The sequence below is a fragment of the Tripterygium wilfordii genome, chromosome 4 (genome assembly GCF_013401445.1).
Source record: "Tripterygium wilfordii isolate XIE 37 chromosome 4, ASM1340144v1, whole genome shotgun sequence".
In the NCBI taxonomy this organism is placed as follows: Eukaryota; Viridiplantae; Streptophyta; class Magnoliopsida; order Celastrales; family Celastraceae; genus Tripterygium; species Tripterygium wilfordii.
The window spans coordinates 1,174,448-1,189,297 of record NC_052235.1 but is presented as its reverse complement, the minus strand read 5'-3'; the positions used below and the strand labels follow the sequence as shown (position 1 = coordinate 1,189,297).

The following is a 14,850-nucleotide window of genomic DNA, read 5'->3' as shown; positions in this document are numbered from 1 at the left end:
TGCAATAATAGCTACATTGATATATGAATGATTTACAATGTATTCAGGCTTCTTTTTTTTTTATCATATGTATTCAAGGTTAAGTTAGCATGAAATTACAAACAAAATAATGAGAGAACCATTAAATTAAACCCACCTTGAACCTAATTTTGTTTTCATTTGAGTGAGAGGACGATTGATTGCAAGGCCTCTTCGCAAAAGCCCAAGTCTCCTCGGCCCGTCCGTCTTAAAAATGTTACTCGGCCCAAGTTCTCCTATCGAATTTGAGTATGACCCACGTAATGGGCTTTGCTAAGCTAAGATGAGCCCAAATAGATGTGGATTTAACCTACTAGTTCGGCAGTAGGCCCAAAAAGGAAAATTAATCAAGAGGGTAACGTAAGCCAAAGCTAAGATACACATAGTAAACACACACACATATGGCATTTTTAAAAATAATAGATGTGAGATAACGACAATCTGCATAAGAGAAGAGAATGTTACGCTTGGAATACCTGTGAATATGATGTCTTAATTACGTAAAAAATAAAATAAAGAACAAACGTCGTCACTGTAAAGTCTCTCTCATGAGTCCTACCAATTAATTACTTGCTCTCTTACTTCATTCATGGTTAAATTAAGGATCATCAAGAACTTTGTCCATTTGTCCCTAAATTCGGACAGAGAAAGTTTGTCTTTCTCCATTACTGCAATATATATATATATATAAATTCTTATTGGCCCTGGCTACACAATGACACATCTGTAATATTCTAAGGTTTGAGATGAATATGAGAGATTAAATGAGGTGAAAACTTGTGTTATTGAAATAAAATAAGAGAGGCTATTTATATAGCCATACACCCATACACCTCCAGGTACATGAAAATGAACTAACACTCCTAATCAGACGGGATACACCCCAAAGACTCGTTCAAACCAACTACTAAGCAACTTCAAATCCCAACAAACTCCCTATACAACTAGGATTTATTTAATAATAATAAAAACATGACTTAACACCCTCCCCTAAACTGAACCAGATGAAGAGTTCAGTTTACAGACATCTTAGAGCACACACCAAGCAGGTCTCGCATCTTCACATAAGCATCCATCTTTAAAGGTTTGGTAAGTATATCTGCAACGGTATTGACTTCGACACTGCACCAGCTCAATCACACCGTCCTTTACTAAATCACGTAGGAAGTGAAACCGTATGTCAATATGCTATAAATCTGCTAACCAAGCTGACAGTAAACATGAGGTCTGGTCTGGTAGCAGTCAAGTACATAAGACTGCCAACTAGTTGTTTGTATCTCGTACAATCAACCTTCACCCCTTCTATATCCTTGGTAAGTTTAGTTCCTGGCACCATAGGATTTAATACTGGATTGCAGTTCCTCATCTGAAATCTTTCCAACACTTCTTGTGCGTACTTTTGCTGACCAATGAAAATTCCATTGAACTTTTGCTGCACTTCAAGCTCCAGAAAATAATGCATTCTTCCCAAATCGGTCATTTCAAATTCTCTCATCATAGAGGACTTAAAATCATCAAACATATCTCCTGCATTACCAGTATAGATCAGATCATCTACATAAAGGTAGACAATCAAAAATTTACCTTCTCTTTCATGCTTGATGAACAAAGTGTGTTCATATGGACACTTCACAAAGTCATTGTCTGCAAAATATGCCTCTATGCGGCTGTACCAAGCCCTTGGGGCTTGCTTTAACCCGTACAAAGCTTTCTTCAAACGATACACCTTATGCTCCTCTCCTTTAATGACATAACCAGGGGGTTTATCTACGAACACCTGCTCATTCAGCTCACCATTCAAGAAAGCCGACCTCACATCTAACTGATAAATGGTCCATCTGTTTTGAGCTGCCAGTGCAATAACCATCCGAATGGTATCATGTCTAGCCACCGGTGCAAAGACCTCAACATAATCTATACCATACTCTTGAGTGTAGCCCTTAGCAACAAGTCGAGCCTTGAATTTATCCACCTCCCCATTCTCCTTAAGTTTAGTTTTGTAAATCCATTTCACACCAATGGATTTTTCCCCAGCAAGCAACTCGGTTAATTCCCAAGTTTTATTTCTTTTAATGGCAGCAATCTCAGCATCCATGGCTTCCCTCCATCTAGCTTTTTGAAAGGCATCATGAAAAGTAACTGGATCTGCGTCAACATACAACACAAGGTGAGCATTATTTTCATCATATGTGAGTTCATTCCCACTCAAATAATCAGTCATCCAGCTAGGTGCTCTCCTTGCTCTAGGCTCTCTGGTTGGCTGCACTTCATCTCTAGAGGCTTCGTTCTCAGATGCACTTCCTTCTGACCTTCCAGAATTAGCACTTGTCCCTTCATTTGCAGCTTTAATATTCCTAGGCAGCCCCTTCTCTTCACTATCAGACCAGTCCCAACCCTTTTCTTCATCAAAGATCACATCACGGCTGATTATAATCCTTTTGGTTACTGGATTATACAACCTATAGGACTTTGACTCATCACTGATTCCAAGCATAATGCATGGCACACTCTTATCATCGAGCTTGCTTCTTAACTGATCATTAATGTGAGCATAAGCCAAACACCCAAACACTCTGAAAGGAGCTACACCAGGCTTCCTACCACACCATGCCTCCTCTGGAGTCATATCCTTTACAGCCAAGGTAGGACATCTGTTCAAGATGTGAACACTCCACTTTACAGCCTCTGGCCAGAGAGCCTTTGGCACCTTCATCTTTGACAGCATACATCGTACTATATTCATGATTGTACGGTTTTTCCTTTCAGAAATACCGTTTTGTTGAGGAGAATACGATGCTGTCAACTGCCTTCTAATGCCATTCTCCTCACAGAATTGAGAAAATGCATGTGAAGTGTATTCAACACCTCTGTCTGTACGTAACATCTGAATATATCTGCCACTCTCTCTTTCAACACGTATTTTGAAGATCTTAAACACAGCCAAAGCATTAGATTTTTCAAGCAGAAAATACACCCATGTTTTGCGACTATAATCATCAGTGAAAGAGATAAAATATCTTTTGCCACTATTTGAAACAGGTGTTATGGGACCACATATATCAGAGTGCAACAATTGCAAAACACAAGATGATTTCCAAATGCTCTTTTGAGGAAAAGAATCACGATGGTGCTTACCAACCAAGCAGTCTTGACAGATATCCGATGGAGTTTGCAGATTTGGCAGACCAGTAACCATCTGCTTCTGTTGAAGTGCTTTTAGTCCACCAAAATGCAAGTGCCCAAATCGAAAGTGCCATAACCAGCTAGCATCTGTGGTAGAGGAATGGAAACATTTTTGATCCTCATGTGTGGCCTTTGAGTGCAATGGAAATATGCGGTTTGGAGCCATCATAGTCTGGATGATCAATCCTTGCACTGGATGGTGAATTTGACATAAGTTCCTATGCAAGAGTACAGCAAATCCTCTTTCTTGTAGCTGACCAAGGCTGATTAGATTGCTGGATAGATCAAGCACAAAGAATACCTCCTGAATACGAAGCTCCCTGCCATTGACTTGAATTCTGATTTCTCCTTTCCCCATAACACAAAGGCTAGAATCATTTCCCAGCTTCACCCTTTCTCTGAAAGTCGATCTCATCCAAATGTAAAAAATAGCCTCGATCACCAGTCATATGATTACTACATCCGGAATCCAAGTACCATACTCTATTGGATTGATCTGCTTTGCCTTCCTTGTCATCCACGCAAACCTTGCTTTCTTTGTCTTCTATATATGCCATCAACAACATAGGAGCATCTTCTCCCTCTTTGAAGTTGGCTTTGTGATCTTTCTCCTTCTTAGGGCACTCATATGCAAAGTGTCCTAATTCATGACAATTAAAACACTCAATTGTGGATCTTAAATACTGACCTCTACCTCGTCCTCTGCCTCTGAAATTCCCTCGACCTCTTCCTCTTGCTGGTGGAGAAGAATCATGACTCACTTTCAGCGCCTGCTCTTCCACCACATGACCAAGGATCCTCTGCTCATGAACAAGTAAACTGCTTTGTAGCTCGTGTATTGAGCGATCATCAATTTCGTTTGATTCTTCAATAGAACAAACTACGTAATCGAACTTGGAAGTCATTGATCTGAGAATTTTCTCAACGACAACCACATCTCCCATCTTTTCCCCATGAATTTTCATTTTATTTGCAACAGCTAGGGTTCTACTGAAGTAATCACTTACAGATTCGCCAACTTTCATGTGCAACAGCTCAAACTCTTTATGAAGAGCTTGCAACTGAGCTCGTTTGACTCTTGCAGTCCCTTGGTACTTCTTCTTCATCGAGTCCCAGATATCTTTAGCTGTATCCTTCTCCAAAATCGTCTCCAAGATTGATCTGTCAATGGCTTGAAACAGATCATTCTTGGTTTTTAGATCCTTCAGTTTCTGATCTTCAATTGCTTTGGTCTGCGCCTCTGTTAGTGCAGTGCCTTCAGGAAATTGCGTAATCCCATTCTCTATCTGTCCCCAGTACTCTTTGGATCTCAAGAAGTTTTCCATCAACATACTCCAATGGTCGTAATGACCATCAAATCTGGGAATCGAAGGCTGCACAAAACTGCTTCCTTCAGCTGCCATTACTTACTTACTGCGGTAAGTAAAAGAAGGCTACGGCTTCGTCAATAATCAGGCCCCAATATGGAGCTCCGATACCAGATATTATATTCTAAGGTTTGAGATGAATATGAGAGATTAAATGAGGTGAAAACTTGTGTTATTGAAATAAAATAAGAGAGGCTATATATAGCCATACAGCCATACACCTCCAGGTACATGAAAATGAACTAACACTCCTAATCAAACGGGATACACCCCAAAGACTCGTTCAAACCAACTACTAAGCAACTTCAAATCCCGACAAACTCCCTAGACAACTAGGATTTATTTAATAATAATAAAAACATGACTTAACAACATCATGCATGCATGGCAAATAAACCTAAAACAATGCGTCAATCTCTATCTTATTTCATGCCCTAATTGAGATTTTAGCCCTACATATTTATACAAAATAATGTGAGGTCTCACTTTCATATAGTGTGCGTGTGTGTGTCAGCACAATTGAGACCAAAAAATCGTAATCTCAGGTATTCTTCTCCTGGGTCGACTTCGTTTTTCTTTACATTATATCGTCATCATCTAATCACCCATCTGTATCAAAGAAGAATTTGAAGGAAAGAACAAAAATCAGGAATTGAAAGAGGACAAATGGTATATATATTGGCAATGCATGCATGGCACAACTCTATAGTCTATACGATTTGGTCGTATCAGAATTCAGTCTATGATCTTTTCTCTACTGTACAGTTGCATGCCATGTCATGCCAACCTACACCTGCATAGATACGCTCTCGCATCGAAGCCTCTCTCAGTTACTCTCCAACCCCAATCCACATGCAGCGCGCCTAAACCAGGCGCCAAGGCGAAACCTGAAACGAAGTCAGTCTTATATGACAAAACGGCGTCGTCTGACTATTCCAACCTAACACGAGCCGAAAGAGCGTGAATGGAGAGGAGAATGATGACATCAGGTGTGAGGGCATAAAAAGGGTAAAATCGAGAGAGAGAGGGAGAGGGAGAGGGGGGGGGGAATGGGGGATTGTGTTAATATTCACATCAACAGAACGATCTGCCTCACTCATATACACAGTCTCGTTCGTTCGTTCGTTCCTGGAGTTTCTGCTGAAAAGGGAAGAGAAAAGTGTCAGTCAGAGTGTATGAGAGATAGAAAGAGGGGATGGGGCCAAAAACAGAGTGACGTAAAGGCGCATGCATGCTTGGAAGCGTGTGATGTGGGATTACGAATTCAATGCAAATTGCAAGCCCAAACTTGGACTTTTCCCTTCCCCTTTCTCATCTCTAATGCTGTCTTACTATATGGCGGCAGAGAGGGAGGAGGGTTTTTGGGGATGTTAAGAGGAAAAGAGCTGCCAATCCATCTCTGATCGATTCCCTTCCTACAAATCCTCTCAGAGCCCCATCATTGTCTCAATTATCACCCACACATACACATATACTAGTCTCTTCCACTATATATATATATATAATCAACAGTCACGTGATATTTACATAGGGAAACAATACATATATTAATACATGCCTAAATAGTCTTGACTACACAAGAAGGGTTTAGGGAGAGGGAGATGGGTTATGTAATGTCACTGTTTTGGAAATCCAATGACTCAAGGTCCCATCACAAGATACTCGACGTATCCAAGCTTGATCGATAGCCCAAGTTTATTAGATTATATTAATTACAATCCTCTATTTAGTCTTTACTGCTGATTATTTCACACAAAGCGCGTATACCAAGTCAACGTGACTTATGGTCCCGGCAAATCTAAATGTGCTAAACAATATCTATAGTGTTATGTAACCTATATAGTGGTAGTCCATGGGAGATCGAGTCTTCTAAATGAAATTTTAAAACGTTTTAACTCTCAAAATACATATTAGTTTTTAAAAAATTACATATTCATAATCAACGCATAAAGCTCTTTCTAACAATATCCATTGTCAATGAGTTTCATCAGACAAATCTTAATTCCATTATTTTTTTTCAATGGAATTTCTTAAAAAAAAAATTCTTAATTCCAAAATTTTTTTTTCTTAATTCCACTGTTATTTTCAATGGAATTTTAAAAAATAACGAATTCATAACTAAAACAATTAATTTTATATTATACTTTAAAAACAATAGAATATATATTAAAATAATAAATTTTAGACAATGAATTTGGGATAAAAGAGTATAAATCAAACTATTTCATTGATTAAATCAATTGAATAAACCTGTTGAATTTCCATAGACTAAATGTCATTTTCATTCTAATATTATGACATATACATCGTTTTGTTTTCTAATTATGATGCACGTGTGAAATAACGAAAATAGCCTGCTGGAAGCACAGTACGATGTTACTCAACAATGTCTATTTTTAGGCAAAGCGACAAAATAACTTACTAAAAGCTAAAAATGTTTTAACTTCCAAAGTACAAAATCATAGCAGCGGTACTTTAATCACCAGAATCAGATAATGTTCAACACACTGATGTCATGTTTGTTTTTAACAAAATTAATCTATTTCTTTTTTTTCTCCTCCTCCCTTAAATACATAAATCATACACTTGTCTCCACGAATTAATCATTGTTTCTACACTTATTATAAGGATCCCAACAATTGGTATCACAATTATTCAAACAACTGATGTAGGCACGAAAGTTCATGTGAAATATGTGGAGCTCATGAATTCTCTTTAATCTAGTTTGTGCGTCTAATTCACCAATTGAGATGACCGAGACACCAACACTTATAAGTTTTACTCCCTCCGTACCAATTTAATTGTCTCCTTCAATTTTACACACAGTTTAAGAAATTGTATTACTCCCCTTCAATTTGACATTTATACCCTCATTTATAGAGGACAATTAAGATGTCAATGACTCATTGGGAATTCACTCCATTAACTTTTCAATTTAAGGGTAAATAAGGGTAAGATGAGAAAAATGATAAAATTAGTTTTAATTAATTGAAATAGACATGAATTTTGGGACATCTCAAAAAAGAATAAAGAACAATTAAAATGGGACGGAGGGGGTATTATTTTAGTTGTTTCTAACACATATGGTCAAACTAAAAAAAGTTTTTGTCAAGATAACAAAAGATTTACTAATTAATGATGTATAGGTGGCTTGGCTACACCTATATATATGCAGTATGCTCTAGTTGGAAGCTTGCAATTAATGTATTGATATCTAGAACAAGAAAATTGCACTGCACTCCTTTTTACTTTGTTGCCAAATTATGAACCTTGAAGCCCAACATTGAGCCATGGAAACAAATCCTAGTGTGGATCTACTTACATTCATTAATTAGACAAATGCTGATTAAGCTATCGTGCCTATTTTTGGGCTTGGTCAAAATTAGGCCGGTTGGACAAAAAATGGTTTTTTTGACCAACTCATGTTGTAATTGATCGATTTTGTAGGAAGTCAAAGACACTCAATGTGGCTGCAGGTTCATGCACTTACTGACGAATCTATTAACTAACTAAGAAACAAAACAAAATCTATTAGATTCAAGGGCATTTAATAATATTTTTTTAAACCGATGATATGATACAAATTTACACTTTTCGATAGTCAATATGGACTTCAACTCATGTCGTTCAACCCTCACACACATAAGTTTTTCACATGACGACATGATAAATTGGTCAATATACTAACATAAATTTTCCACATGACGATATGATAAGTTGATAGAGCATAGTGCATGTATTGTAATTTGAAGTTCAATTTTAATTGAGAACATAATTTTCGAAATTGGAGACTTGGTATTTCAATGCAAAATGAAAATACATTCATTTTTTATGAATTTTTTCTTTTATACAAAGGCAGAGAAACATAAAGGTTAAAGTTGGAAATGTGCTACCCCTAACAAAATTGGCGCATTTACAAAGAACCATAAGAGGGGCAAAAAAGTAAAACAAAAAGGACAAACCAAACCCTCAAAGATTGACTAGACTAGTCTAAAATTATCCGAATTAATTTCTTCTAATCTTATTCATGTTTTCTGAGTAGGATAACATGGGAATTACAAGTGTTGTTGAAGTCCTGAATTGTCCTCTCCAACGATCTGCAATATCCTGACCAATTTTAACGGCGTCAGAGGTCGTTCCAAGAATTCCCCTTCTCGTAAATCCAACCGTGTACAGTCCGTTCTCTCCTTTCCAACCGTTAGGAAACGGCGTTCTAGGCATGCCGTCCTTAGTGAAAAAATCACAACCCTGTAAAATACAAAATCAGCCAAAAAACAAAGTAAGGGCCTGTTTCGCGATTTGGGTATTCCCAAAATACATTACATCATAGAATAAAATTTGACCGAACAAGCCACCGTAAAAAGAAAAACCCACACAAATATTTCATGTTATTAAGACATCAAAATAAAAACCAACCCATATAGAATTTTTTTTCTTAAATAGGTAAAAAGAAGATTAATAGAAACAAACAAATCCCAACTGATATTACTATACTTTTGCATGGAGAAAAGAGGAGATTTGTAGTGTTGTGCCCCTGTATATATGCATGTGTCCAGTTCAGTGTCCAAGACATGAAAATGATAGGTGATTCACAATAAGATAGAACAAAAAACTACAAGTAAGGCAAACAGGAAGTATGGCCTCTACCTTCAGCCAAGTAGGTACATTGCTTCTGTAACCAGTTGCCAAGATTATTGAATCAAATTCCTTCTCTTGTCCATCCATAAATTTTGCTCCATTTCTTGTTATCTCCTTCACACCTTCCACAACCTAAAACCCTAGCAATAATTAGCCAAAAACCCTCCACAAAAGAGTGCCAAAAATGGGATTCAATAAATGGGTTTCTTTTTCTGCGTTTACCTTAATTTTCCCGGATCTTATTTGTGAGAGTGCACCAACATCAAGCACCGGAGTCTTTCCGGTGACATTTTTTAGCTCAATCGGGCCGGTTTTCGGTCGCCGGATACCTAATTCGTCTGTGTTGCCCAATATGAAACTGGACAGCAAAAGAAGGACCTTGTCAACTAGTTTCAATGGTAGCCACTTCAAAAGAGCCATGGCTACCCCAAACGTTGAAACCCCAAACATCTCTCTTGGTAGAACATGGACCTGATATTCAGAATCAAAAAAATTAGAGACAGAATCAAACAAACCCAAATCATTAAAACCCCTAATCTGAAAACTAATTTTGGTTAATTTAAGTATACTTACTGTGTTTCGAACCACCATGTGTGGGATGGCATTGTATCTACAGAGGTCTAATCCAACTTCCATGCCAGAATTACCACACCCAATAACCAAAACCCTCTGGTTCTTGAACTCAAAACCAGACTTGTACGTACTTGTATGTACAACAGGGACTTTGAACTTGTCAATACCAGGAATTTCAGGAATCACAGGCTCTGCATTTTCTCCAGTAGCAACAATAAGCCACCTTGAAATGTACTCGCAATCTTGAGTCTGAACCCTCCAAAACCCGCAAGAATGATCAAACTCAGCCTTCTCAACAGATTGATTGAATATTGGTTTGATTAAGAAGTGCTGAGCATAGGATTCCATGTAAGAGATGAACTGGCGCTTTGTGGGGTACTTGGGGAAATTCTTAGGGAAACCCAGAAGTGGCAGTTCACAGAAGTGTTTGGGGAGGTGGAGTTTGAGGCGATCGTAGGTCCTGTTTTGCCATAGAGAGGCTATGCAATCACTCCTTTCAAGAATCAATGAAGGGACTCCATTTTCAGATAAGCAAGCAGAGGCAGCTAGACCAGATGGTCCAGCACCTACTATGATAGGCCCATGGACCGAAACACAATGCTTTTGTTGCAACAACTCGTGATGGTCTTCTCTACGAACACAAGAACAAGAACCCATCTTGAAAATCCCAATAAAAATCGAAAAAGAAAAACGAAGACCGACCGGATAGAGAAACCCTTTTGGTTCCTCTGTTCTTTGACTCTGTAAAAGCTCTGTTCGTTTACTGAGAAAATCTTCGGTGAGACTTTACAAAGAAAGAGAGGAAATAAAGGAAGGCAAAGAAAAAGAATCAATGAGTAGAGAGAATCAGTGGTTGTGGTGGTGGTGATTTGAGTGAGTAGTGTGCCTATTTTAAATGCATAGAAAGCAGAGAATGGAAAAGAAGAAGGAAAAAAAAAGGGAGAGAGACGGGGGTTTATGAGAAGTGAGAGTTGGAGAGAGAAAAGAAGGAAGTTAATGGAGGCGTGAATGTTAAGGAAAGGATTTGGTTCTTCTGTTTCTCAAGGTTGTTTTCTTCTCTGTGTGCAGAAGAGGGGGAAGTGTTTTTATGGGGTTGGGGAGTAGTAGTAATTGTTGTAGTTGTAGACAATGGGGGGCAAAATATGAGGTATAAATACATTTATGAGAAGGTTTTTAATCTTTCTTTATTTTTCTGAGGATTACAAGCCGCACTTACGCGCTTTCAAAGCCTTGAGAATAACATTTATTTTTAGGATATTTTATTTGCAGTTGGCAGTGGTTACACGCGCGTAAGAGAGGGTGGACAACAAAGTTAGTCGTCTGTGAAATGCAGGGAACAGAGGAGGTTAGCTACGTGGAATTATTGGACGCTGCCACGTCGGAGCCAAGTAAGCCTTTTATTAGTCGTCAAGTGGTGGGAAGCAAAGAAGCAACAGCCGTACTCCCGTTTGTCCAGGTCCAAAGCCGTCCGTTTGTGGGATCCTGCCACGTGGCAAACCCTGGCAACATTAGTGCTGGCCTACTCGATTTTCTACTTTCTTTAATTAATCAATCAATAAACTCCCAAATTAATCTATTAATTAATGTCTGTAGGCTAGCCTGAGCTTAACCCCCCGTAATGATATCGTTGACAAAAGGTAATTAAAATTAAGGTCTGTGACATATTAAAATCCACTTTTATATACACTGTAACTGTATATATGTATGTTACCCAATGGTTTTATGTATTAAAATAACTCAACAATCATGCCTTCTCTTGCCAGTTGCCGCTCTCTACTTTAAAACTTAGTACTAATTCCTATTGATTAGACGATCGCATGCGGCGAAACATGTTATGCAAATGATTAACGAGTCATTAGAATACATGTTACTAGAAAGCAAACACGTGCGGATGTAACTTGTAAGTTGTTCAACCAAATAAAATTTGTTCGAACTTACATGATAGCATGGGCGGATCTAGAAAATTGCCCCAGAGTTGGTTTTAGAAGGGGAAGGTTGATGGAGTTCGAGGCAGCTCCTAAAAAAAATATTTAAAATTTTTTATTGATATGTCAATAAAAAATAGTCAAAATATAATAAAATAGTAATATGAGTGTGAAATCTTAGAATATAATTTTCAATTCCAATAGACCATGCAACTCCTCCGCCTTTGAAGAAAATTAGATGAAAATGGGGCAAGTTCTCTTGATTTAAATATGTCTCGTATGAGGTTTAGGAGAAAGTGGATGTAATACATGTGAACTTGTAGAAAGTTGGGCTCATTAGGGCTTCATTTGCATTAACATATTTGAGATTTGAATACATTTAATGATTTTTTTTTCAATATTTGAGTACACTCACAACCTTCAAATACATTGAAATTTGATGTACGTACACTCACAACCTTCAAATAGAAAAAACGCTCATCTAACCGTTAGGTTAAAAATGGATTCTTATGCTTACACAACTTACATATGGGTTTTATCAATGATTTTCTTTTCTAAGGCTTTAATCTATGAAAATAATTACACAAAAGATGAATTCTATCGCTTAATTACCACTTTGCCATGGTAGTGCCTATTCTTGCTCGAATGGCTCCAGCCTCGATTAACCCAGAGTATTGCCCCGCGGATATAGAGAGGTGGAATACAGATGGGAGCAAGAAGATGTACGGACACATATTATCATAGGTCACAGTCATGTTACCTGAGTCATGATGTCACGTGACGTCGTGACCTAATCCCACCGTCACACTCTGCCACGGACTCAAATTCCTTTCGTCCGATAGAATCTTTAATAAAAAGTTAAAACCCACGTAGGCTACACTCAATGTGAAATGACCATAACAACCTGGACATACCGACGATGATGAGGTGGCCTCGATCATTTTGTATAAGGATTGGCGCATGCAGATATGACGCGCGGCGAGGGTGTTTTCGGCAACTGAGTTAATTGCCACGTGTCTGTTACCCTTTTGGCCTTGTTGTAGAAAGATTTGACCGAAGTTTTAAGCTTTGAATTTGGAAGTTTGCGTGAGATTGAATTTTAACCGTTGGCTCGAGGTGAGCATCACGCGGAGTCGAAGGTGAATCCAACGGATGGGGATGTGTTAGGAGGTAGTACAAAATTGACTGTTCATTGATGAATTGATTATGTGGTTGATTGGCATTGCTAATTGAATGCTGTACTGTAAACTTCTGTACATGGATATATAGGATCTTCATTACTGGCATGTGTGTGTATATATATATGTATGTATTGTGGTGTCCAAAGTTATGACATCACATAAATTGACATACATCGGGATAAAACTGAATGTCTTTTTTATATTAACATGGAGAAGTATAAAAAAAGAAAGGAGAGGGATGGGGTTTCTCTTGCCTTTGGCATTGTGAACTCTAACAGAAGGAAGGCCCGCATGACAAGCTATTAGTTCAATGGTAGAGTTCACCCCTTATAATTGTGTCATTGTATATGGGTTGTGAGGACTCTCGGTCACATGAGTTAGTCAATGTGATCATTAGCGCTTGATTATGAGATGTAGATCATCGAAGACATATTAGCATGGTGTACTTTTCATGTTCAAACCGGGGCTTGAAACAAAATTTATCCTCACGATAATTAGATTATCACAATAATTGATGTGATAAAATCAAATTTGTTTTATTTGCTTTTACCACAATATCTCTAACAATTATTTTAAACATGTATTTGGTTCCATGTTATTACCTTTAATGGATCAAACAAAGAAGATGATATAGAGAATAACATGTATAGAAATATAAACCAATCATCATAGTAGCTAGAACATTGAGGTCGGCCAAGAGACAAAAGTACAATACAAATTCTACGAAACCATCGACGATGATCGCGTGTGTTTATAACTACTAGTGATTCTCGATCCTCAAGGTCCCATGGAATACACATAATGAGAAATTGAGAATACATATATAGTATAGGTATATCATGAGTGACACGACCATTAATGAAGGTTGTAATAATTGGCATATATATGGTGGAATATAATCTTTAATGGAATAATATTGATCATTGAAATATATAGATATATAGGTATGTATCTGCAGATAGTGGCTGCAGAAATAGCATATGCATGCCTTTAAAGCTGGAGATACTCTTCTAGCTATACCAGTTACAGTTTGAAGTTCGAACATATATACACACGCGTATGTGTAACTGTTTGACATTGATTCTCCATTATTTGTGGAGCAGTGCAACTCACTTTCTATCAATGTTCAAATATGTGGAAATTAAAGTGCTCTGGGCAAATCATTTGTCCACGTCTTCTTGTCTCGGATTGTTCAAACATCAAGGGCTTCATTTGTGCACTAAGGTTGAATTGTAAGTTGTCGGGAAAAATTATTGTCAAATACAATAAACATTAGATTCAACTCTCACGTACAACAGCAACGTTCATAACATGTCTTTTTAGTAAGTCCTTTTCAGTTATAGTATAACGGACTGCAACGTTCGTAACGAGCCTCTAACTATCATTCATAATGGACCTTTTCATTAGATCATCTTCATTCATTCATTTTTATCAAAAAAAAAAAGAAAATAAAAGATTATGTTCATTCATACAAGATCATAACAATATGTAATATGTGTGTGTACATATATATAGGGATTCATACAAAATCATAACATATATAATAGAAAATCTTTAAGCACTGTGTTTCTTTTTGGATGCCAGGAAGCATTGTATATGCACTCTGTCTTGAATTAATGTGGGGTTGCAACGTAATGTCATACAGGTCATTATCCCAGACTCCCAGTGGTGGCCCATTCTACCGATAGATATCTATACCATATGTGTGTATATATATAGAGAGAGAGAAGACATCAAAGGAAACAAAAGTGAAAAGAAAACTTCGGTCATACTGCCATACAAAGTTGCATGCTATATTTAGGCGTAGAGCTCTCGTGCGTGCACTTTATCCAAAATTCAACCCCACTGTTGATGCGATGCTTGAATTCAGTGTGTGGTTGTTGTCTCCTCGTTCTACGACTACCAACTATTTGTTATATATGGACGATCATTTCCTCTCACCATATATCCTCTCACATTCCACTA

The 14,850-nt window shown here is 37.6% G+C and overlaps 1 protein-coding gene across 1 annotated transcript; it reads right to left on the bottom strand.

Annotated features, from left to right (window-relative positions):
• Positions 1-8,454: 8,454 nt before the first annotated feature.
• Positions 8,455-10,521, bottom strand: LOC119997822 (probable indole-3-pyruvate monooxygenase YUCCA4). Its single transcript, XM_038845026.1, is given in 5 exon segments — positions 8,455-8,655; positions 8,658-8,816; positions 9,216-9,338; positions 9,429-9,677; positions 9,780-10,521. Coding segments are annotated over 5 exon segments (1,254 nt in total). The 5' UTR covers positions 10,437-10,521; the 3' UTR covers positions 8,455-8,589.
• Positions 10,522-14,850: the final 4,329 nt, after the last annotated feature.